This window comes from Hemiscyllium ocellatum, chromosome 18 (genome assembly GCF_020745735.1).
Source record: "Hemiscyllium ocellatum isolate sHemOce1 chromosome 18, sHemOce1.pat.X.cur, whole genome shotgun sequence".
In the NCBI taxonomy this organism is placed as follows: Eukaryota; Metazoa; Chordata; class Chondrichthyes; order Orectolobiformes; family Hemiscylliidae; genus Hemiscyllium; species Hemiscyllium ocellatum.
This window is the reverse complement of record NC_083418.1, coordinates 45,158,230-45,183,996: the sequence shown is the minus strand read 5'-3', so window position 1 is coordinate 45,183,996 and position 25,767 is coordinate 45,158,230. Positions and strand designations below refer to the sequence as shown.

Here is a 25,767-nt window from a genome sequence, read left to right as displayed (position 1 = left end):
AGATAATTGAACTCCAGCAATCATTGCCAGCAGTGCTATGGACAAAGAAGATCATTTTATCAGCTCCTGAAGAATGCAACTGCAGGATGCATGATTAAGAAACTTGGGCATGACATAAATATTGCACGGGTTGTTGATATTGAAGAGGATGGCTGTCAAGTCCAGAATGATATCAATGATCAGGCCAAGCGGGCAGGAAAGTGGAAACACGGGAGAGAAGTCTGATGTAATGCATTTGGGGAGCACAAACATCTTCACGGAATACACAATAAATGGGAAAGCACTGAGTGTGGGAAAGGAAGCAAGAGACCTCGGAATGCATGTCCACAAGTGCCTGAAGATAGCAGGACAGATAGATAAACTGGTAAAGGTGGCATATGGGATGCTTTCTTTTATTGGGGTTTTAAATACAAAAGTAAGGATTGAATGCTAGAATTACGAAAGGCACTGCTTAGGCCATGGTTGGAGTTTCCTGCACAGTTCTGGCAACCACATTAGAATAATTATATCATTCCTGCTGAGGGAGTACAGTGGAAGTTTACAGAAATAGTTCCACAGCTTGGAAATCACAGCTTTGAGGGATGAGTGCAACAAAGGAGGCTGAGGGGTGACTTAATTGAGGTTGTCAAAATAATGAGGGGGCTTAGATAGAGTACACAATGAAGACCTGTTTCCCCCAGCAAGGTCAGTTACCAGGGGGCACCTACTTAAGTTTATCTGTAGGATTAGAGGGGTCATAAGGGATTTGCTCAGAGGATGGTAGGTGTCTTGCCATTTTAAATCAGTGTTTTTATAGATTCTATCAATCATAACATCATTTCCAAAGAAAACAAATAATTGATGCTGTCTTGAACTAAGTAATATATATCCTCTTCATCATTTCTTTCTGATTGAATGTTCTCATTGAGAAGGATAACATGACATATGGCAAATAAGTGCATTTGCAGCTTAAGATACCAATGAGACTTTGTCCTTTTCCAGCTATCAATGTTAACAGGTCCAGAATTGTACATGGCAAAGTTAAATTAAATCTGTATGTGGAAATTAAAATTCCCCAAGGAAAGATTTATTGAATCTTGCACCGTCCTGCAAAAGTCCAATATGCAACACTATCAGTGAGAGATTTGGTAGGACAAGCAATGCAACTGCAGCCTTTAACTACTTATGAAGGGGAATAGCTGATATCCCAAACAGCAGTACATAACACTGTCGTACAAGTGAAATCTGTCTTGTTTGCCCAGACCACTCAACTCATCAACTTCAGCATGAAGAACAGGCAGCAACACAAGAGACCATCTGGTTGGATTATCCAAACTGCAGAGCATTATTGATGACACGCCTTTGACGAGTGCCACCCTTTTCATGAAATGAAAATGATTTTAATCTGTAGGGGTGCAATTGATCGATAGAAGCATGCACATTTACGCTTGCTGATCTGTCAATTGCCAAAATTGTTCTATTTTGCAGTAATTCACAGCTCAATCATTAAGAGAAGGCCACAAAGACCTGAAAACAGGCTGTTATTGGATTACACCCATTGTCTATAGCTACCCAAGAGAAAAATGAGAAGTGCAGTTTTATGAGATTCCAGCTGTTACCTGAGTCACTTTTAACATGCTTCCAATTTTAGGGGTTCATGGTTATAGGAGTGTTGTAATATACCCCGGAAAAAGTGTCCCAAATTTCTGTATCCAGCTGAATATTACATATTTTGCCTGACCAGTAACAATGCTGCAGAACACTACTGCAACCAAAAGCTAGAAGAGACATCTGCCTAAATAATTGGATAATTAGCAAAATTATTAAAGTGGTTTCAAGTAAAGGGCACCATTAGTTAAATGCTGAACATAACCAGTCTAATATTTTGAATAATGCAACCAAAATAATTTCTGAATTGAAATAGCATTTTCTTCAATTTCATTAGTCTGCTTTATCAAAAAACTTCTCATCACACATAAAAACATCAGCTAGCCTACATTTTCATGGATTTTTTAATGGTTTGTGGTGTAGTTCTTTTGAAAGAGAGAACGCCAGTGCTTCAAATTTCAAAACGTAAATTAGAGAAGATGGTGTTGCCGCTATTTGTTTCCGTTTTCATTTGCCCAGTGACATTGAGCAACGAGCAATAACTATTGGTTTCCAAAATCCTACTGCTTGTCACGCTCATGCTAAAGCCAGATCATACATTTATTTAGAATTATAGAAAAAGTTTAGTGTATTTTTCACCTTTGCAGAGTGCCAGAGGAGCCAATGTGCTTGGAATGCATTTTCAGGCTCTGTGAATGAGATTTCCTAAGTAATGCAGGAATAGATGTGTTGTTCTGCTGTAGAATTGCATCAACTAAGTCCTGGTTTAAGGTGTTCCAGAGTGTATTCATATGTCCTCATATCTAAAATGAAGCAACAGTGGTATTTCTCTTATTCCTGTCTGTAATTATACAACTGTAACTGAAGCCAATGGTGCAATTTAAAAAAAAACTTTAAATCTATTCATTCATTATGCAAAGAACACTGCTGTTCATTGTTTTCATATGAATATTAACTCCACCACATGGTCTGCAGAGTCTGAAGAAGACAACTTACCACTGCTTTCTCAAAGGCTATTAAGGATTACTTCGCTGTCCTTGTATGAAAATGGCACATTTTTTTCTGGATCAACCTGAACAAATAGAAAGCTAACTCTAGCTTTTTATCCAAAAATGGCAGCTCTGACAATGTGCCCTTGGGACTCGATTTAAATGTTAACCTGGATTATACACTCAAGTCCATCATATCCTTTAACTTTTGGTGAAGTGTTGCCAATTGAGCCAAGCTGACACTTGAAGTATACAATTATCAGTGTGTTCCCACCAAAAAACAACTGGTAAAAACCAGACTTTACAGGTACCTGCTTTTTCAGCATCTTCCAGGTTGTTAGCCATATCCCTGCAAGACATTAAATCAGCATTTTTTTCAGATCACTGATCTCTCAGTGAGAAACATTTTGCTTGCATAGTCATCTATGTTGTCAGTGAAAAGTAGCAAACAGAATCTGGGAAATGTTGTTCCACAAATGTCTTTAACCTCCCTTCAGTCCCACAACCTTTGAAATTACTTGAAGATTTTCCATTTCAGGGCTCTTACACAACTTTGATTTTTTTTCTTACAACCATTGGATGTTGTGCTTTCAGCTAGCTAATCCCTAAGCTCAGGAGTGTATTTCCAACACCTCTCTATCATTCTGTCTCTTGGCAAAAGATGCGCCTTCTAATTTTCAGTTTCTTGGTGACACTTCATATTATGCTCAGTTAGGGCCGCCTATATTTGAGAGACAGAAAATGGCCAACAAGGGGATAAACAAAATTAAAAACTTGTTCCAGCATTTAGACACACAATAGCTGACAAGTAGAACATAGAACATTACAGCGCATTACAGGCCCTTTGGCCCTTGATGATGCACTGACCTGTGAAACCAATTTGAAGCCCATCTAACCTACACTATTCCATTTCATCCATATGACTATCCAATGACCATTTAAATGCCCTTAAAGCTGGCGAGTCTACTACTGTTGCAGGCAGGCTATTCCACGCCCCTAATACTCTCTGAGTAAAGAAACTACCTCTGGCATCTGTCCAATATCTATCACCCCTCAATTTAAAGCTATGTCCCCTCGTGCTAGCCGTTACCATCTGAGGAAAAAGTCTCTCACTGTCCATCCTACTCTAACCTTCTGATTATCTTATATGTTTCAATTACGTCAACCTTCTTCTCTCTATTGAAAACAGCCTCAAGTCCCTCAGCCTTTCCTCATAAGACGTTCCCTCCATTCCAAGCAACATCCTAGTAAACCTCCTCTGAACCCTTTCCAAAGCTTCCACATCCTTCCTGTAATAAGGTGACCAAAACTAATTAGTCATTAAACAGAATTAAAAACATGCTGTAGCATTTGAGATGCAATGGTATCTTTGAACAGGAGAAAGTGAGGAATGCAGATGCTGGAGATCAGAGCTGAAAAATGTGTTGCTGGAAAAGCGCAGCACGTCAAGCAGCATCCAAAGAGCAAGAGAATCGACGTTTTGGGATTCTTGAAGAAGGGCTTATGCCCAAAACGTAAATGATCTTTGAACAGGGACTATTTCAAGTTGAAAATGGGGTCCTGCATAAACAACGACCAGAGACAGTTTGATAAAACTTTGTCCTAGGGTGGGCAGTTTGATGATTTGTGACAATCACTGAAGAAGAAGGTAAACCCCTACAAATACAAACACAGATAAATTAATTGGATCGTAGCTCTTAAAAACCTAAAGATCAGACAAGTTCATTGAATTATGTTGGTGACTGACTCTAGCCTCATTAATAAAAGGTTGCTGTCCCATTAGGTAAAAAGAATCGGTCAGAGTAAGGACAATAAATCTCAGTTCAGAAAACAGTTAACCTAGCTCATAATGAAGCTGTAAAAACAACATCTAAAGTTAGTTTGCAGTGATTAGCTGTTTCTTTAAATTTATTCACAATAATCAGGAATAGGTTCAAGTTAAAGGTTCTTCAGATAATCACAGAGATAGATTTCAACGTAATTATAGATACACTTATATAGAAACACACGAACCATTAAAAAGCATTGGTGGAAAACATTCAAACATTGATGTGAAAGTTAATTAATCTGGAGAAACTTTTTCTTTATCACTGCAGGAATGTCTTGTGTAAGAAACAAATTGCTCACAACTCATTAGCTAAAGAGTGCTAACAGTAGGGGTAGGTATAAAACTTTACATATAACTAAATTTATTATGGAATTAACATTATAAATCTTATAGCAGTTGTAAGAACCAACTGTCTTTTGTATCTTTTATAATTAGGATGGTGGGGAAACGGAAGAAGAGTACAGAATTTGGTAGCGATAGCAAATGAACACAATGGACAAATAGAATTCAAGTGTCCTAAGAAATAAGCAAGTCCGGGAGATGTCCAAAGGTGTATAGCCAATAATTTTGAAATGTGAATTAATAGGATGCATTAGAAGATTCCTAAGGCCTCGTGATTGTGATGTATGCGAAACATCATGAGATCATGGCGATTTGAGGGCTGTCCACAGGAGTGTCCGTCATTGATTAAGTGTTTCACAGGATTAGATATTTAGAATAAAGGGAAGGACGCAGTGACCACATTGTATGTGATTATTATAACACAAAATGTATAAAAATACTGAATCTCACCGTGAAAGTCCGAACATCATTGACCCCTCTTACAATTTGAGGTGAAGATTAAGAGGATAACTGGTCCTCATGTTGAGGCTACATTTGGGAGGAGTCTGTGGCCCTCTACCTGCATGATCTGGTGACTGCTTGAATAAGAATAAAATCTGCCCCATGTCTGAATCCTGCTTGTCTCGTGAGTCTTTGTCCCAGGTCGGGGGGGCAGGAGGAAGGTGGGAGGGGGTCACACTCCTACATGTTCTTCCCCATAAAATGAAATATTCTCACTGTATCCCACGTTTATTGTTAGGTTATCCTGAGACTTCTTGCAAGAAGAAGTCAACACAAGCTGCAGAATCTTTGTTATATATGTATTTGTACAGGAGGTTCGGAAAGGATATGACAAAAGAAATAATAAGAGGTAATGAGGGATAATGAAAAATGATTGGCAGCTAACGTAAAGGGAAATCTCAAAGTCTTCCATAGGTATATCAGTTTATCAATCATTATATCAATCGAGGAGAGGATAAGAGGAGGTTAGAGAGAAGTTTTTAAAATCATTATGGGGCAGAGTGGATAGGGAGAAATTGTTCCCACTTTAAAAGGATTGAGAACCAAAGAGTACAGTTTTAAAGAGAAAACTTTTTCATACTGCACAGATTTAGGATTACAGAATGCACTACCTGGAAGTGTGGTGGAGGTGAGTTCAATTGAGTCATTCAAGAGGGGTTGGATAATTATTTAAATAGGAATAATATGTTATATGTGTTATTGGGTTCCAGGGAAGCTCCAGGAAATTGGTACTAAGATAAAATGCTCAGACACATGGTGAATGGTGGACTGAATGGCCTCCTCTGCCCTGTAGCAACAATATGATTCTGTCACTTTTTTTTTGTCATTTTTGTTGTTGATGAGAGGGGGATTCATTGAAAGTTTCATCTTTGGCTGTTACTGCCAATGTTAGTGTGGCTGGGTACAAACTGACAGAGAGCTGGGCAGATTTTGTCAGGGTATGAGAAATGCAGTGAATACTGCTTTAAAAAAAATTAGAAATGGGGTTCATGTCAGTGTAATTGATTGCTGACCCAAAATATTCCATCTAAAGGGGATGGTACAATAGTTTCAACTGCATTATTTTGAGCTGTCATAAATCCCACAATCTAATACCTGACACTTCTAATCGATGGTGAGTTATCCACTGTATTATAATAACTTACAAAGGATTCAGTTGTATAGTTCACAGTGAAAGTGAATCTGTTTTTTGGCTTTAGTCCAACTCGGTGAGATGAGTGCCTGGACATGACTGTTAAAAATCTCTGCCAACCTGTCAAAATGGTTGAAATCCAGAACACATTGGAAATAGTTTAACACTCTTGGTTGTGCAGGGTACATCTGTCTGTTCCATTACGAGATCAATGCCTAATGTCAAATCAGTTTTCTAATCTGCATGTTAAATTGTGAATTCAGATATACAGTGATGATTGAAAAAAATCCTAAAATATTTACTCATTTAAAATTATGGGAGAAATACCCTTTAGGATCTTAGGAAATTATCTTTAGACTAAACAAAGTCTTAAGTGGACAAAAATAATACTTCATGTTACTGCTTAAAAATGTTAAGCTCTGACATGTATTGAAAAAGTAATTTATGGGTAATCAACCTTATTTAATTGTAACCATTAATGGAAATTCAAGAGAATTGTTTTTGAAAAGTAATTAAATTTGAATTGTCAAGAGAACTTATATAAGTAAGTTAGAAGTATTTCTCACTTCATGTATTCTATTTCATATACCATTGCACACTGAAAATTGCTTTGAAGTTGTGCACTGAATATATCAGCTGATTCATAAACTGCAGGTAAGCTGGATTTTAATCAGGTCGACAAATATTTTAGGTTAGGATTCAGAAGGCTGGATTTTAGAGGGCACTATAGTCCCCAAGTCTTCATCTAATAAAACATGGGACATCATGCCAATCTTCAGGATGGCTGCATCAATTAAATGGCTGACTATCCGTTAAAGTGAAACGGGTAGGATTCCAGCTCCTTATAAGCAGGACAGTCCTCACCTCAGAGAGTGGTGGGCATTGCAATTACTTCAGTCTAGGCTTGAGGACATATTTAGCAGTGAACTGGAACACGGTCAGGTGTTTTGGAATCACACCTGAGGGTGCTGGGGTTTGAAAAGTGAGTGTGGGAAGAAAACTGAGAGTGGGAGGGGGTGGCTGGTTACACTGACTGGGGTTCTCAAAGGTCTCTCCCTTCACATCACCAACCTGTGCCAACAAGTTTGCTGGGCTGGGTGAGTGGTGTGGACCTCTCTCTTCACCAGTTAAATCCTGGAGGTGGTGGTGCATGAAGGCTACTAAGTGGGTATTCATAAAAGCCTGAACTGACTCACTGACAAGTGGGCTACCTGACAGTACCCCTTGTATAAAAGGTTCATGATACAAAATCGGTAGAGTGGAGGAGTGGGCAGGGTCTCACTGGAGCAGGAGGATAAAATCCAACTCTATGTGAAATGGGTTTGGGAAATTTCTATTCAATTTCTAATAGGGACAAGGTCAAAAGCCATAAACTAAACATGGATTATCATTCAATCAACATTCTTGGAGCAAACCTGAAATAATATCCATATCATAAGGTGGCCTAAAGAAAAGGGAACTTGCTCTGTTAAAAAAATTCATGTTGAATTAGAACATTTTGAACTTTATCTTCCTTCTGAAGGCTAGTCATATTATAGAGTGAAATTGTCCATTTCATCAGAACACGCAGTTAATATTCCACCTTCAAAAGGTAAATTATGCTAAGTCCAGAAGCAGTAAAAAGACATCAGTCATTAAACCTATTTTAGTCATGTTGATAGCATTGGTCTTTATGTTAATGATAACATCCATCATTGAGAAGAAATGATTAAATTCAGCTTCGCAGCTTTAACAAGCTCAGTATGATCAAGCAGAGGATGGAATTACATTTGGATTGTAAATGTTTGACTTCCCTAGATTTATTCCATAACAGATCCAAATGTAACAATGGAGAGTTTAGATTGTTATGAAGTGAAAATGAAATAACATAATTTTGTGCCTGTTAATTGAACTAACATAAAAGTCACATTCAAAATAAGTATTTTTCCATTCCATTATAAATTATAAAAACTTACTTTTATCTAACACATGAACAATATTATAAAGTTATATTTGTTAAGATAGAACATATGCAGCTGAACTTTTCTGATTGAGTAGCAACCTTCATGTCAGGATGAAGCCCATGTCTTGAACCTGGAAGTAACCATGGAGGTAATCATGGAAGAACCAGAGGATGTGTTTGTTGTGGAGGAGTCTAAATATGAAGCTTCTGCTGAAGGTCCCATCCAATTCAGGACAGTAGCTAGGTTCCAGGGTCAGTAGATCCAATCAGTATCCAAAGGTGGGTTTTACTGTGACAAAAAGGAGATGGCAAGGGTGTTCCAAAGTAGAGATGATCTCAGGTGCCCTGCATGCTTACTGCTAGGCTCATTGGACATTGTCATGGAGGGGCTCTGGAATTGAACTTGGTGGAGTTTCTTCCTGGTACCTCTGTCACTGAGACATAAAGGCTGTTACTCCAATAGCTCCACCAGCCTGTTAACAGGATGCCAGTTTTTGAGTTCACTCAGAAGTGGGAACTGAGTTGGCCTGATTGTTTGTTTCCAGTTCTGTTTTTGGTCCAGCTCCACATCATCTCCACAGTCCCAGGAGGATTGTACCCAAAGTTTCAATCTGAATAATACTGGTGGTAAATGCCATAGAGATGGTGCAGAAAAGGAGTTGTATGGCACTTCTCTTTACTAATAGCCTCAGTTATAGGATCACAGTATTCAGATTGACTAGGATCAGCAGCTGGCAATGTGATTGTGCTATTTCATTCACTTATATTTGATGTCTAAATGAATAAAGCAAAAACTAATTAGACTTAAAATGGTTTTCATTGTGTCTGCTGTTTCCTTCCTAGGGCTATTAGAAAATGAGAAGTGCATTAAATCATCAACTGATGCCACAATTCCATGTTGCTATTTTTTGCAAAGTCCAGAATTGAATAGTAAGCAGGATGTTGTAGTGTTGACAGCAGGATTATGGATTGAGTTTAGATGTTAGTCTTCTGTTCAAAGAAATTAATCGATTAGTTCAATAAACTAAAGAGAAATGAATATCTTGGATTTTAGAACACATAAGTGGAAATGCATACATCTCTAAATTTACTGAGAATCAAGGTTAACATACCCATGCAAAATTTGAGACCAAATACTTTGGCAAATTTCTTTCCCAAAATTTGGGGAATGTTCATAAGACCTCATAAGGGCAGTAAGTGGGAGGAAGCAAACAAAAGGAGCCATGAATGAGAGTGTCTGGGAAGGTAGCTGTAACTGGGAAAGTGAGGTGGGGTATCTGTGAGGGGACAGTGAGGCAGGGTATCGTAAGTGGAGGGTGTAGGAGAGTGAGGCAAAGAGGGGTCAGACAGATCAGCCATTATCTCATTGAATGGTGGAACAGGTTTCATGGACTGAGTGGTTGACTCCTGCTCTTTCACAGGTCAGTTAGCCTATGTGAAGTGAGGGCTATATTCTAACATTACAGCTACAATTCAATATATCTATCCTTGCAAGACACTAGATGGGCCTAACTATAATTCCAAGTTGTGCAAAAGAGTTATGTTTAGAGCCCCAGGCTATATGTTTTCCATTAACATCAGTGATGACATATTTACACTGTGTGTAAAATTATCAACAAATTTATAAACAGAGGAAACATGCGTTGGAATCAGTTAAGCAGCTGTTTACTAGACTAATACCTGGAATCAGCTGATTGCTTTATGAGGAAAGGCTAGACAGACTAGGCGTGTAACCTCTGGAGTTTGGAAGACTCAGAGATTACTCAAATGAAACCAGCAAGATCTTGACCTGGTAGATGTGGAAAACATATTTCCTCTTATGGGAGAATCTAGAATTGGGGGTCATAGTTTAAAAGTAAGGAGTTGTCCAATTAAGACAAAGATGAAGGAATATTTTTTTCTCTTAGAGAGTTGAGAGTCTTTGGAATTTGACAGAATCTTTCAATATTTTTAAGGCAGAAGTAGGTAGATTCTTGATTGCCATTGGGATGAAAGAGTATCAGGGATGCAGAGCTGAAAGTAAAAGCAGATCAGCCATAGTGGAGAACAGTAGACCAGGCTCAAAGGGATGAATGGCATACTCTTATTCCTTCTTCATATGTCCATATTAGCTGAAAATGTGTTGCTGGAAAAGCACAGCAGGTCAGGCAGCATCCAAGGAACAGGAAATTCGACGGTTCGGGCTTATGCCCAAAACGTCGAATTTCCTATTCCTTGGATGCTGCCTGACCTGCTGCACTTTTCCAGCAGCACATTTTCAGCTCTGATCTCCAGCATCTGCAGTCCTCACTTTCTCCCCAAAGATATGTCCATATTAATCTATTTTAACAGTAAAAAATACAGCATAAAAACTTTCAAATAAGAGATAACTCCTTTTGCAATTCAAGCCATTAACACTGACATCAAAAGAGTAGATTAAAATAATTACTTAATTTATGAACACCTTTAGAAAGCAATAGCTTGTTTCTAATGAAAGCTATGAGTGGTAAAGTTCACAATAGGGTACTTGTCACAATACCTTTTAACAGAAAATGACAAGTAAAGATTTGCAACAATATGGAATGACTGATAACTTAATGGTAAGGTCCTAGGGAGTGTTGCTGAACAAAGAGACCTTGGAGTGCAGATTCATAGCTCCGAGAAAGTAGAGTCGTAGGTAGATAGGATAGTGAAGGTGGTGTTTGGTATGCTTTCCTTTAGTGGTCAGAGTATTGAGTGCAGGAGTTGGGAGGTCATGTTGCGGTTATACATGACATTGGTGAGGCCAGTTTTGGAATTTTGCGTGCAACTCTGATCTCCTTCCTATTGGAAGGATGTTGTGAAACTTGAAAGGACTCAGAAAAGATTTACAAGGATGTTGCCAGGGTTGAAGGATTTGAGCTATAGGGAGAGACTGAACAGGCTGGGCCTGTTTCCCTGGAGCATCGAAGGCTGAGGGGTGACCTTATAGAGGTTTATAAAATCATGAGGGGCATGGATAGGGTAAATAGACAAGGTCTTTTCCCTGGGGTCGGTGAGTCCAGAACCAGAGGGCATAGGTTTAGGGTGAGAGGGGAAAGATATAAAAGAGAACTAAGGGACAACCTTTTCATGCAGAGCATGGTGTGTGTGTGGAATGGGCTGCCAGAGGAATTGGTGGAGGCTTACTACAATTGCAACTTTTAAAAGGCATCTGGATGGGTATATGAATAGGAAGGATTTGGCAGGTGGGACTAGATTGGGTTGGGATATCTGGTCAGCATGGAAGAATTGGACTAAACGGTCTGCTTCCATGCTGTACATCTCTATGACTCTATAACTCTACATTCGAAATATACTGTGGAAGAAAAGTAGTAAATTCATTTGTTCTTCACACCTCAATAACTCTGACATGACGGCAATGTGTTGTACAGCAAATTATCATAACATACAAAGGAGAGGCATTAGATTCGCATAGCAGCGAGGATAAATACTATAAAACATTTGTCAGCCGTAATTGCATTCAGGTCTCATTAATAGATTGGGATATTATCTATCTCTAAATACTATCATAAATAACTTGCTGTTAACAGGTTTTCATTTGACATTTGTATAAAATTTTGACATGAGAACCTATTTATTAGTTGACATATTTATACCATGGGTTGAGAATGGCGATGATTGTTTTGACACTGAATCCTTGAGAAGTTATTAATGAAGTTAATCCTTCAATTTGTATCACAGGAATAGTAGGGTTAATAAATAATTTTGAGCACCAAAGTAAACTACCGGTGTTATTAATAAAATGAGGCATGGGTTGAAGCCGGTTGATGTGAAAGATGCCTTTGCAGTGCAGGTACACAACATTTAAAACAAAACAGCAGCTCATGTGGTTAAGGCCATTTGAAAGGGTAACGGGCACAAAACAATATTACTCAGCACCAGTGTAAATTAATAGGTGTAACTGTGAAGGGAGAATCCTAGAGCAAGACAGAGTGGGAGCCAAAGTTGCCTTGTGTGGCCTATTTACTGCCCCTGCTCTTGTTCCTCAAAGGAACCTAAATAAGGCAAATGAAGATGCTTGCCTGTGTTATTCTAGTTTTTGGTACAGCAACTGGAAAATATAGTCTGACAGGGAAGTCATTGCTGCTCTCCCATTCAGCCCTTGCATTAAGTAACAACTCAGGCTCCGATTACATCATTAGAGCCCAAATGCACTGAATTAAGAATTGCTTGCGGAATGTGTACATGTAGTTGTAAGTTTTGGTCAGTTACAAGAAGGCAGGAAAGGAGTGGGTATGCCCCCTTAGATAACTGCCTGACAAGGAGAGAGAGTAAGAATTTACAGAAGAATGGTCAATGCTTCATATTTATTTCACCATGGACAGCAATCCGTAAATATACCCGTTGCCATCACTTTTAAATCAAGATTATTAAAGCTGTTTGTGGTACAGCTTTAATATTGCCAAGGTGTTAATCGAGCAAAACTAATGAATCTGCATTCAAATCAAAATAGATTGATTTGATCTTCTTCCACATGGCTAGTTTTTATAACTGTTTCTAGCTTCCTTACTTATTATAAAGTGAGAACCCCTATTCAGTTATAGCAAGTGCAGTGTCTTTGATAATTGTACTTGTGTTCAACTGAAGAACTCCATTCTGGAAATGAGTTCTAAGAAAACTATGCAATGGAACAAAGACGCAACTCTAGTGAGACCTTTGCCCATGGTTGGATAGGGGAATTTCATTTTTTAAAAATTTTGGTTCATAGTAGCGAAGAAAAACATTGTAGTTTCTCTGAAGAAGATGAAAAAAAAACAAAACTTCTCATTTTCCTGTGTGATATAATGATGTGTTTATCACATTTCTGTTGCTTACTGCTTGTTTTTTATTGACAGTATAAAAGGCCTGATTTCAGTTTGGACTATAATCTGAGAATGTTTCCTTGTATGTTGTAGACACAAAAGACATAACCCCAGACAGAAATCTAATTTGTAATATTGTTGCTTTCTTATTCTGATATAGCAGTAGGTGCATAAGATAATAATAAGGAGAACTAACCAGGATAGGTCCTGATCAACTTTTACTAATGCATCATGAGGAGACTTTAGGAGGGGTTTTGTGACTGATATTGAGGCAATGTGTGGTGTTTGTGAAGGGAATTGAATATAGTAAAATTGGGATAGCACTCTTCAACATATATATAATATATATATTATATATATATATGCCTTATATTATTACCTCTGTGAACACTAGACTACCAAGATGACTATTCATAACCTAGTCATTGTATTGATTCTGTTTGTTTGTGCATCTCTGCACCTTCTCTGCAGTTGTAGCACTATATTCTGCATTTTGTTCTGTTACCCTGCTGTACTTATGTAAGGGATGATCTGTCTGGATAGCGCCCAAAACTATACGTTTCACTGTATCTTGGTACATGTGACAATAATAAATAAAATAAAACCAGAAGTTTGAAATTTGAAATGGAATATTAAAGGAATTTTTAAGTTTGTGAGAAGATTTGTAGCTCAGGTGCTCGTTGTTGTGGTTCTGTTCGCCGAGCTGGAATTTTTAACTTTTTGATATTACAACAAGCATAAAGTAGAGCCCATTCATTCAGTAGTTGCAAATTTGTAACCCCTTCTGACAATGAAATACATTCTCATAGCAACGCTGTCCACCCATACCAGATAGGAACTCACAGTTTGGTCCAACATTGAGTACAATGTAAAATATTTTTTATTGCTCCAGAACCAAGAGCAGGTGGTGCTCTCCAAATGAGAAGAAGCATGATATGCCAATAACAGCCTATATTTATGTTGCATCTTTATTATGGCAAAATGTCCAAAAGTAATGGCATCCAGATACATTTGATACTGAGCCACATAAAATATGAGGACAGGTGACTAAAAGCTTAATCAAGATCAAAGGAAAATAGTGTAAATGCTGAATACTGGAAATCTGAAAGTAAAACACAAAATGCTAGAGAAACTTTACAGGTCAGGCAGCATCTGTGGAGAGAGACACAAAATTAATGTTTCAGATCTAGGACCTTCAGAACTAAAGGAACATAGAAATGTAATAACAACAAGTAGTGATTTATTATTGCACTCATCTCAGAAAGGCAAAAAATACCTTTAAGACAGTGAAGTGACATCACTACCAGGGATCCCAGAAGTGGCCTTTGGTGTGACTAAATCGCTGGAGCCCTCCATTTTCCCGGGAGCTCAAGGAGGAGGGATTTGCACCCTTAAAGAACAGGAATCCTGACATCAGGCACTTAAGTTGCCTGATAGACACAGAATCGATTTGAGGTTCCTGGAAATGGCTGATGTAAATTCAGCTTCACATTTCAACTGAACAATGTTACAATAAGGCTTCCTCACTTGTCGAGGCAAACTTTCCATAAAACGTGACCTTTATTTCTTTGTAAGGATAAAGACTTAATCACCATAAATTCAGACATTGCAGATATTGAAATTGTATCAAAGATATTAAGAGAGTGACATGTCATTATTCGGAGGTCACTCATTGCAAAGAAAACATTTTCTGGGATCAGACCTTAATCACAGTCCATGATTCCTTTTTAAAGTGCTAAAGACAATGCTTTAGTGTCCAAGATGTCTCACTAACCACAGGTGAACACACCAGGTCTTGTAAGAATCAATAGCAGTTTAATTTAACAGGGGATATTATTTTTTCCAGATGTAGATAATTATTTTAAGTTGAAGCTAAAATGTATGCCTCCAATTCTTTTACTTAAGGTTCTAGCAATATGTTAACCTTACTCAGGGGCATTGAAAATAGAAAGAAAATTTGACAGGTTCATACTTTTCTACATGAATTAATGGGAAATGTCCGCAATTGAAACTAATCTGAGATCTTTATGATAAAATGCCTGACACAAATGTAGGATAAGTACAAAGTTTGGATATTGAAACTTTACTCAAGAATGGTGGAGGTCTGTTTTCATAGAATGACTTCCTTTACTTTGAAGTTTGGCAAGTGAAGTTGTTGCAGACATAGTTATGTTGCCTGTAGTTTCTTAGTACATTGGTGTTTACAGTTGAAAAATTGTAGGCAGCGTATCTGGAATTTTATCATAAGCCTGTCATTGTGTTTGAGCTGCCAACTTCAATAAAGAACATTAAAAGGTTCTGCTGCTTGACTTAACTTTTATCTCTTTAAATATGCGATGTATTCTCCAGAGTCATCAGAGACAGGGGTTCTCAGAGTATATTGCTTTTCTAGCGTGATAAAGCAATTTGGCCTCTTTTAACCAACCATCCAGCTTCCAAAATTTACTGAGAAAAGTCATTTAGGAGAAATGGCTTATTCCATTTACACAGTCCAACAAACTGCACATTGTTGTTAACATCAAGGAATCCAAAAGTTCAAGAAAATGCAGCATTCTTACAATAGGAAGAAATTACCTTGCTATTTGGCTGTCAACAACATAAATTAATAAATGAAATAATATTTAAAGTTCTTCGAAAGTTCTCCAATTAGATATTAAATTTCTCCAACTAGAAATTAAAGATTACAGGAGTACAGGAATAGAGCAGGACAGTGAGATTTAAGATGTTCAGGGTAGATTATAATGGGCTGAAGGGCCTCCTTCTGTGCTGTATAAGTTCATTATTTTATTGACATTTTATGTCTGGGCTTGAAGAATCTATGATGTCAAAATCGAACATCCGTATATTGATTACTTGTACTTGTTTTCCCTCTCAGTGTTCTGGATGACGAGGGCAGTAACCTGAGACAACAGAAGCTTGACAGACAGGTAAGGGGTTTAAGTGTTACACATAGAGTAACTTTGTTTCCCTGTCTAAAGACATTGCCAAAATATATTGTTTGAATCAGTCAATGTTTGGCTAAATAATCAAATACAATTAGAGAATATAAATTCTTTGGGAATTCTTTGGTGACATTTTAGTCAGTCTGTTTCATACACTACAGTGTATCTACTGCCCAGTAAATCAAATTTGAAAGCAATACATTCACAGAATTCCTGTGGCCAATATGTTGGTATCTCTTTGATCTGCCTCTCCATCTATTTTTTCCAAATCTTCCATTTCAGGTTTCTTTGCAAACAATTTATCACTTGGACATTTAATGGCATCGTGGCACTTTGAATCATACTAGAAATAAGTGAGGCGATGACTAATAGCATTATTGCTCAAATATTAATCCAAAGATCGAGGTAATGTTTAGGGACCTGAATTAGAATCCTGCCATAGCAGATTGTGGAATTGTGAATTCAATAAAAAAATTCTGGAATTAAAAAGCCTAATGATGGCAATGAAATTATTGTCAATTGATGAAAACATCCATTTGGTTCATTAATGTCCTTTAGGGAAGGAAACTGCCAACTTACTTCATCTGACCTCCATGTGACTCCAGATCCACTGCGATATAGTTGACTCTTAAATGCCCTCTGGACAATGGGAGGTGGGAATAAATGCTGGCCTAGCCAGTACTGCCTAAATCCTGTGAATGAATGGAAAAAAATCCACCAATTTACAGCCGTGAGCGTTTCTGGGATTCAGTTGCTTATTGTAAATATTTTTTTTCTCATTTCAAAGTTATCAATTACATTCCTCTCCTCAACTTTATTTGTTAAAATTCTCATTTCCTGCTGGTCTCGCCAAGTTTTAAACACTGTGGCTTCTATTTTCTGTCAGATTGTTGTTTGAATGCTGCTGGAAAGCACTGCTTCTGACCTTTGCTCTAGTACTGTGGGGTTTTCAGCAAATTTGACTCCCATCAAAGCTAGACAACTTCCCATAGTTGCTACTGTGACACAGTCTAATAACTTGAATGGGAAATTTCCAATTCTACCCTGTATACTTCCATAGTTCTATCCTCATCTTTCCAAATTTATCAAAATCTGACCATGCCTCATAATCTGTAAGTAGATCAACTTTTTGATAAATTTCATCCATGAAAGTTAACAAACTATCCAAACCTTTGTCTATATTCAAATTATCAGGCTCCAATTCCAGAAAAATAATCTTTATTGCTTATCTTGATAACAAAAGTGCTATGGCCATGCATTGTTTCCTGGTTGCTGGAGAAGTAACTCAGTCTACGTTGTGACTCGATTCTTCCACTGGTCATAAGGCTCATTTTCAGGAAACAGGGGGGTTGGGTGATCATAATTTTAATGCAACTTTACACTTTGGCTCAACCATTCTTTGCTACCAATATTATACTTAAAAAGATAACTGTATTTAAACAGAATTCAAGTCCACACATTTAGTGAGAACTTTATTGCAGGTAGGAGAAAGTGAGGACTGCAGATGCTGGAGATCACTGTCGAGAGTGTGGTGCTGGAAAAGCACAGCAGGTCAGGCAGCATCTAAGAAGCAGGAGAATCAACATTTCGGCTATAAGCCCTTCATCATTCCTGTTGAAGGGTTTATGCCCAAAACGTCAATTTGCCTGCTGTTCAGATGCTGCCTGACCTGCTGTGCTTTTCCAGCACCACTCTCTCGACTTTATTTCAGGTAGCCACACTCTGTAAAACTCGCCATTGTTTACTAGCTCCCGATACTTATACAATCCCTTCAAACTGACTTAACTCTTAATTAAAATATTCATTATCTGTTCCCACATTCTGAGGCCTAAGGCGTTTCTTCACACTATACTAGATATTAAAGTGAGGGGAGTCTGCAAATAGTGACTCTACTACAGTCATTAAATGCACACTGTGTTATTTTCTATAATGTAGGTAAAAACAATGACTGCAGATGCTGGAAACCAGATTCTGGATTAGTGGTGCTGGAAGAGCACAGCAGTTCAGGCAGCATCTGAGAAGCAGTAAAATCGACATTTCGGGCAAAAGCCCTTCATCAGGAATAAAATGTGCTCGCTAATAAAAAAAACAGAACCCTGCAGATATTTACCAAAGCTGCTAAGGCAGATCTTTCCATATCCACAACCACTACCATCTAGAAGGACAGAAAACAGAAAAAAAGGCTGGAGAGATCACAGCAGGTCAGGTAGCATCCATGCAGAGAAAACAAGCTAACGTTTTGAGTTCAGATGACTCTATATCAGAGCTGAAGTGAAGTGTAGAGCGGGCAGCATTTATGCAATAATTTGAGAGTGGAGAGTGGGAAATTTGGAATGCTTGGGGAGAAGGATGTTGAGGGTCTCAGATTAAGTGATCGGAATGTGTGAATGGCAGTATAATGGTGTCTTCAACTGCCAGATTGGAAAGAACGGACAGTCCCACTGGAGTGGGGGGAAGGGAGAGAGGACATGGTGACAGAGAATGTAACAGATAAAGCTAAAACAAAGGGAAGGAATGGGTTCACAATCTGAAGGTGTTCAACTCAATATTGAGTCCACAAGGCTGTAAAGTGCCTAGTTTGAAGACGAGATGTTGCTCCTCCAGTTTTCCCTGTGATTTGCAGGAGCGTTATAGCATGCTGAGGCTAGACAAGTGGGCATGCGAATAGGATGCTGTGTTAAAATGACAAGAAAGTTGGGGTCACGCTTGTGTACTGACCAGAGGTGTTCTGCCCCCTCCACACTTCATTTCAGCTCTGATGAAGAGCTATCTAGATTCGAAACTCAGCTTGCTTTTTCTCCGTGGATGCTGCCTGACTCGCTATGATCTCCAGCATTTTTTGTTTTCAATACAGATTCTAACATCTGCAGTAATTTGCTCCTATCATCTAGAAGGACACATATAGCAGATACATGGGAGCACCATGATGGGAACATGGCAAATTTCCCTCCAAAGCACTTACTAATCTGACTTTGAAGTATATCACTGTTATTTCACCGTAACTGGATCACATTCCTGGAACACCATCTCAAATAGCAATGTAGATATACTTACACTACCTGGACTATGGTGTATCAAGCTTACCACCACCTTACCCAGTGTGGCCTAGCCAGTGAGCCCACATTCTATGAATGAACAAAAAGGGTATCATTGTAGATTTTTGCTAATAAAAGCCTCAAAGCCCGAATGCAAACAAATCGTTGCTCTACGTTGGAAGTTACGTTGTAGGTTGAACAAGTCCAAAGTTCATTCAAACCTCTGACAAATTGAAATGGTTATATGAGCTTATTAAATGATTAACAGACATTTATTTCCTGCAGCGCGCTTTACTGGAACAGAAGCAAAAGAAGAAGCGGCAGGAGCCCCTGATGGTCCAGTCAAATGTTGACAGCCGATCACGGACTCGGCGAATGAAGCAATCAGAAGAGCAGGCCCCTCTGGTTGAATCTTACCTTAACAGTAACAGCAGTACCATTTACCATGGTAAGTCAATGCTGTTTATGTGTCCTTATTTTAAATAATTTGATCTCTTAATCTTTAGCACTAAATCCTCTTTAGTACCAAATAACTGGTTATTAACATTGCCCGATTTGAATTATAAGGTATTTAAATTCTTTTAGATTAAAGAATGACTTTCAATCACCATAACTATATGGTAAAGTTCACTGTGTGACAGCAATCCATATATGATTGGTTATCCAACACTGGAGTCTACTTCATTGTTATAGAACAGAAATTAAGCCACACTTATGTTAAGCAGGGTTCGAAGACTATCTTATTTCGAGGGTTTCTCTTGTGTTTTCTCAAAGACTAATTTTTTGATTTTTGAAATTTCATTTTGTCCTTTGAGGTTTCTTTTTCGGTCTCACTTACTCTGCCATTACATGATGTCGTCAATTTGTACCAATACCTTCTGTATTTCTACTAATATTTGGGGAATTTAAACTTGCACAGAAATAGCATGAGAGGAATACATCAATATCTTAATAATCATCACCACTCCATTAAACCTAAAACTACAACACAAAAGAAAAGCTTTCATTTCCTGGAAACCACAATATTTAAATTGGAACAAGACAGCAGACATAAATTAATGATAAATGCTTTCTTGAAAATAACCAGGCACACTTCTGTACAAAACACCCACCACCCTAAACGTGCTTTCTATGAATGGTAAGATCCCTTGCTATATTATTGTGTCTTTGTAACTAACACTGTCTCTGCATTTCAAGTATTTATAGTATGTAAAACGTTTTGAAAAATGGTAACGTAAATGCAAATCTTTATGAAATAAAATCGCCCAATATTAAATTATACACAGTGTGTTGAATTTTCCCATTTTTAGTTAAAGGATTTTTCTTGAGTGGGATTCACATAATCTTTCTGATTAATTATACAACTAGCCTCTTGAGCATCTTTCCTGAGGAATAATGTGTCTGGAGAGGAGGAAATGCTCACTATTTCTGAGACCTTCTGGTTTTCATCCATATTTAAAGTCCCACTGTACTCCACTTTAGATGCTGTAAACCAGAAACTGCTCTTTGCACTGAAGTGCTTGACTATTCTCACTAGCGGGTGCCATGGAGGCTCAGTGGTTAACACTGCTGCCTCGCGTCATCAGAGACCTGGGTTTCGTTCCACTCTGGGGTGACTGTGTGTATAGAGTTTGCACATATTCCCCACATCTGTATGGGTTTCCTCCAGGTGCTTCTGTTTCCTCCCACAGTCCAGAGACGTGCAGGCTAGGTGGATTGCCATGGGAAAATGTGGGGTTACAGGGATGGGGTCAGTCTGGGTGGGCCAAATGTCCTGCTTCCACACTGTAGGAATCCTATGATGCTATGATGAAGCATGGTCCAGAGGAATGGAAAGCCCATGGACGGCTTCATAGATAGGGAGCTGAAAGTTTTGGTGGATTGGGTAGTGGAGAGGAAGGCTGTCCTTTATCTTGCTAGCTGCCACAATAGATCATGCCAGAAGACAAAGGCAGCCTGAACCCAAACTGCAGCTCGGGCCAGTGCTGTATCTCAGATGAAGCAGGTTGTAGGAAGGTCAGTGATCTTCTTTGTTCCAGCACAATAAATGTCGCATCTCTCTGTTACCCCTCACTCACTCTGTCTCTGCACTGCATTCTACTCTCACCAAACCTCACAGGCGCAAATTTTTAATATTACATGCATCATGTCCACTCAACACTGTTACCCATTTCATCCTCCCAAATTACAACTTTTCCTGCCTTCTGCATTTCCTATTCTCACAAACTTTTCTGCTCCATTAACTGTATGTCTATTCACTCCCATCAAATCCAATCCCTCCCTTTGTCAAATTGCAGGAAAGGTAGGTCCTCTCCCCTACACTGATGCCTCCACAGTATCCCAACTCATCTACCCATAGCCCCAGACTGGTTGCACTTAACCTGCAGAACTGTACTCCATTCCCTGGACTGCAAAGATGTGAATCCCTGCATCCTGACAGGACCAAGGATCTGATCGACTGTAGTCAGCCCCTGAATGGAATAGGTCTTTTCTCTTGACTGACTGTAATCTCTCTTGATCACACTAACCACTGCTTTCCTTTGTTTTTCATACATGGCAATTCAGTTGAAGTACCTATAGGTGTGCTTGCTGTGTCAACAGCTGACACATGCTGCAATTGTAACATTGATGCAGCATGGTGCCATACAGCTCCTGTATTGTTCTATGTTTCCAATGTGACAGGCTGTCTGCCTCTCTCTCTGCAAGTGATGGAGGTTGGCAGCCTGTAACTGAGGACTAAAGATTCTGTGTGCTAAGAAAGCAATGTGACCCACACAGAGGTTTGTAACCCATAAGGCAGTACTGAATCAGTAAGAAAGCATTGCGAGGTGGAGAGAAACTGGCAGCCTTCAAGTAAGTGGAATGCAAGTAACTACTAAGAAAGAAAGCTGATAGCCATAAGATGCATCTTGCATACATGAGATGCATACCTATTCCTGAGTGCAAAGCAATCAATGCAATGCAAGATCTAGGTGTCCCTGAGCTCCAAGTGTTGAAGGGCTGAAGTGGAGCTCAAGTTATTTTGATAGCAGGCCTGATGATGTGGTGAGATGTGTGCATAGATGGAAGCTTAAGGTGAATGATGATCATGGAGCATACCGGCACATTAATGTGGAGAAGCAGTTGGATGTTGACTGGGACAAGCACTCAGCAAGTTCCAGCTGTCAGGTATCTGCTTCAGGTACCTGCTGTAATTTACATGGCAAGAATTTGCACCATCTAGTTTCTCAGGAAGGGAAGAGAATTGGGAGTGGCATTTAAATGAGCTGTGTTGGGGCTTTAGCACAATGTAAGTGCACAGAAATATTATTGCCCATCTTTAACTGTTCTCAAGAAGGTGATAGTGATCTGCCTGTTGCTGCCTGAATGATTAAGTGATTACATAGTGGTGTTTGCAATGGTTTTCCAGAATTAGAACACACTGAGAGAAACAGAACAGTGATATATTTCCAAGTTAAGATAGTGGCTGGTTTGAAGCGAAACTTGTAAGTGTTGTTAATTTGCCATCATCTCCCCATCATCCACTGAGTAACAGAATTGAGCCATTTGAAATGTAAATAGAAGGGAAATTTTCTTTTTAAAGTTTTGCATTCCATTAATAAGTTTAACATTTTGATATCTCTTTTCCCAAATGATTTGGTATGTTTCAATTACAGTCAAGATTAGGGTGGTGTGAAAAAAGCACAGCAGGTCAGACAGCATCTAAGGAACAGGAAAATCAATGTTTTAAGCAAAGGTCCTTCATCAGGGATGAGGCTGGGAGCCTTGGGGGTGGAGAGATAAATGTGAGGGGCTTGGGTGTGGGGAGAAGGTAGCTGAGAGCGCTATAGGTGGATGGAGGTGGGTGTGAGGGTGATAGGTTGAAGAGGAAGGTGGAGTGGATAGGTGGGAAGGAAGATTGACAGATGGGACAGGTCATGAGGATGGTGCTGAGCTGGAAGGTTGGAACTGGGGTAAGGTGGGGGAGGGGAATGAGGAAACCGGTGAAGTCCACGTTGATGCCATGGAGTTGAAGGGTCTCCTGAGATGGAAGAAGTGGCATTCTTTCTCCAGGTCTCGGGTGGTGAACAAGTGGCAGTGGAGGAGGCATGTCCTCCGCAGAGTGGGAGGGGGAGTTGAAATGTTTGGCCATGGGGCAGTGGTGTTCATTGGTGCAGGTGTCCCGGAGATGTTCTCTGAAGCGCATGGCGAGAAGGCGTCCAGTCTCCCCATTGTAGAGGAGAGCACATCGGGAGCAACGGATACAATAAATGACTTGTGTGGAAATGCAGGTGAGACTTTGATGGATGTGGAAGACTCTTTTGGGGCCTTGGATGGAGATGAAGGGGGAGGTGTGGGTGAAGGTTTTGCAATTCCTGTGGTGGCAGGGGAAGCTGCCGAGAGGGAAGGGTGGATTGTTGCAGGACGTGGACCTGGCACGGAAAGTGGATAGGGGTGAGGAGGGAAATACAGCCCTGGTAGTGGGGTCCGTTTGGAAGTGGCGGAAATGTCAGCGGATGATGCAATTTATGCAGTGGTTTTCCTACTCCTCGGATGCTGCCTGACCTGCTGTGCTTTTCCAGCACTACTATAATTTTGGCTCTAATCTCCAGCATCTGCAGTAGCCACTTCTACCTATGTCTCAATTACATGCAATCTCTCACTTACAGTTAACCAACATTTGTTTACTAGCTATTCAGATTTTACTGATGTATGGTACTGTAATTACACAGTTTTAATATCAACCATTAAAGCTTCAGATTAAAAACCAGTATACATCACTTATAAGAGAAGTCTGACATGTTGGTCAATAAAAACAACTCGCCCAAAATATAATAATTTTTTTCCCCTATTGTTAAGGGAATCATAAAAATAGCAGCAAAGGACAATTTCACAATAGAGACTGTCGTGAACTTTTTTTGTCATAAGAAACGATGTTATTGGAACCCATTGATGAAATTGTTGTGTAATCAGATTTGGTTAACCATTATTCTCTATTTATATTGACTGTAGCAGCCTTTCAATAATATGCTATGCCATTCCTTCTGGTTTAACACATTTAGCTTTCTAAACAATACATTGATGAATATGACTACTTACTCATAGACTATAGTGTAAGACAAATTTAGTCTTATTTGTCGGATGCTATTTTGCAGACGTTTTCTTTCCTAGCTGCAACATCAAAACTGATTTAAAGTACATTATGCAATTTCCACATCCCATCTCTTCAGTAACTCTTCAATAACTTATCTTTTTTTGATAAATTTAAATAATTCAAGTTTCAATTCTTCATTTACCTCAGAATTATTTTTCAGCTAAATGGTAGTCGTGGTTGAAGCTGATTTTTTGACCCCAACATCAAACTGACACAGAAGAATTAATTTTGCAGCTTTAACAATGTTTTAATTGGTTAAGCTGACATTCATTGTGAAGTGGTTCAGACATTGTCATTTCTGTCTGTGGGACTTTGATTTAAATCTAGATTGATTTCATGAAACAAGAGTCTTTATGCTTCACTATCTGTTAGACCCCTGTGTGAAATGATCTAATGGAATTGCCTCACATAATTCTACAGAAGGAGGCCATGCAATGTATCAGACTTGTGCCAGCCTTTTGAACAAGTGATCCAATTAGTTTCATTCCCTCACCCTTTCCTCATATCGCTGCCACATTTTTCTTCACAAGTATGCATTCTCATTCCATTTTAAGAGTTACTATTGAATTTGAACCTGCCACCTTTTCAGGATCTTTGCAGATCACAGCAGTTGACGAGGTCAAAAAGGGCTGATCTCTCTGGTTCCTTTGCTAATTAACAACTTAGTTTTTTTTCTGGTTGCTGACCCATCTGCAAGTGGCAAGAGCTTTTTCTTACGATGCAATAGTAAAACCCCTTTATGAACACAATTATTTGGGGCAGCATAGTGATTCAATGGTTAGCACTGCTGCCTCACAGTGCCAGGGACCCGGGTTCGATTCCACCCCCAAGTGACTGTCTGCATGGAGTTTGCACAATCTCCCTGGATCTGCGTGGGTTTCCTCCAAGTGCTCCAGTTTCCTCCCACAGTACAAGGACATGCATGTTATGTGGATTGGTCATAGGGAACACAAGGGTAGAAGGTTGGATCTGGGTGGGATGCTTTTTGGAGGGTCAGTGTAGATTGGATGGACCAAACGGCTGTCTTCCACACTGTAGTGACTGTATGATATTAAATCACCCATTAACATTCTGTGCTATAAGAAGAGAGTTGTAGCTTTTCCAGCCAAATATTGGAAGCCCTTCAATCAGGAACCATTTTAGCAAATTTTCTTTGACCCATTTATCAGACCTCATCATCACTTCTGAAGCATTGCTCTCAAATTAGACACATTACTGCAGTTGATTAAATATGACTTAGGATAACCCTTGCTTTTATACACTGTGCTTCAATTTCAAAGCAAAGAATTTCTTCTACTATTTAAATAGTTTAATCAATTTGTCCTGTTTTCTTTAAAAATTTGTGTTTGTGAACTCCAGGAATCATTCATCATGCACCTGCTGTAAGTTCACCATTTATAACATATTGTATCTTTTCACTCTTCTTCTTCACCTCCATCCCTCTACTTGGTATTAAATTTCATCTGTCTGCTCATTTCACAAGTTCTATGCCCTCCAGAAGCCTACTATTAT

At 39.0% G+C, this 25,767-nt stretch overlaps 1 protein-coding gene across 1 annotated transcript in view; it reads left to right on the top strand.

Moving 5' to 3' along the window:
• tub (TUB bipartite transcription factor) overlaps positions 1 to 25,767 on the top strand; it is a 230,063-nt gene that overhangs the window by 118,844 nt on the left and 85,452 nt on the right. Inside the window, exons 2-3 of the mRNA XM_060838510.1 lie at positions 16,020 to 16,071; positions 19,407 to 19,569. Coding sequence (XP_060694493.1) covers positions 16,020 to 16,071; positions 19,407 to 19,569 — 215 coding nt within the window. The remainder of the gene's footprint in view (positions 1 to 16,019; positions 16,072 to 19,406; positions 19,570 to 25,767) is intronic.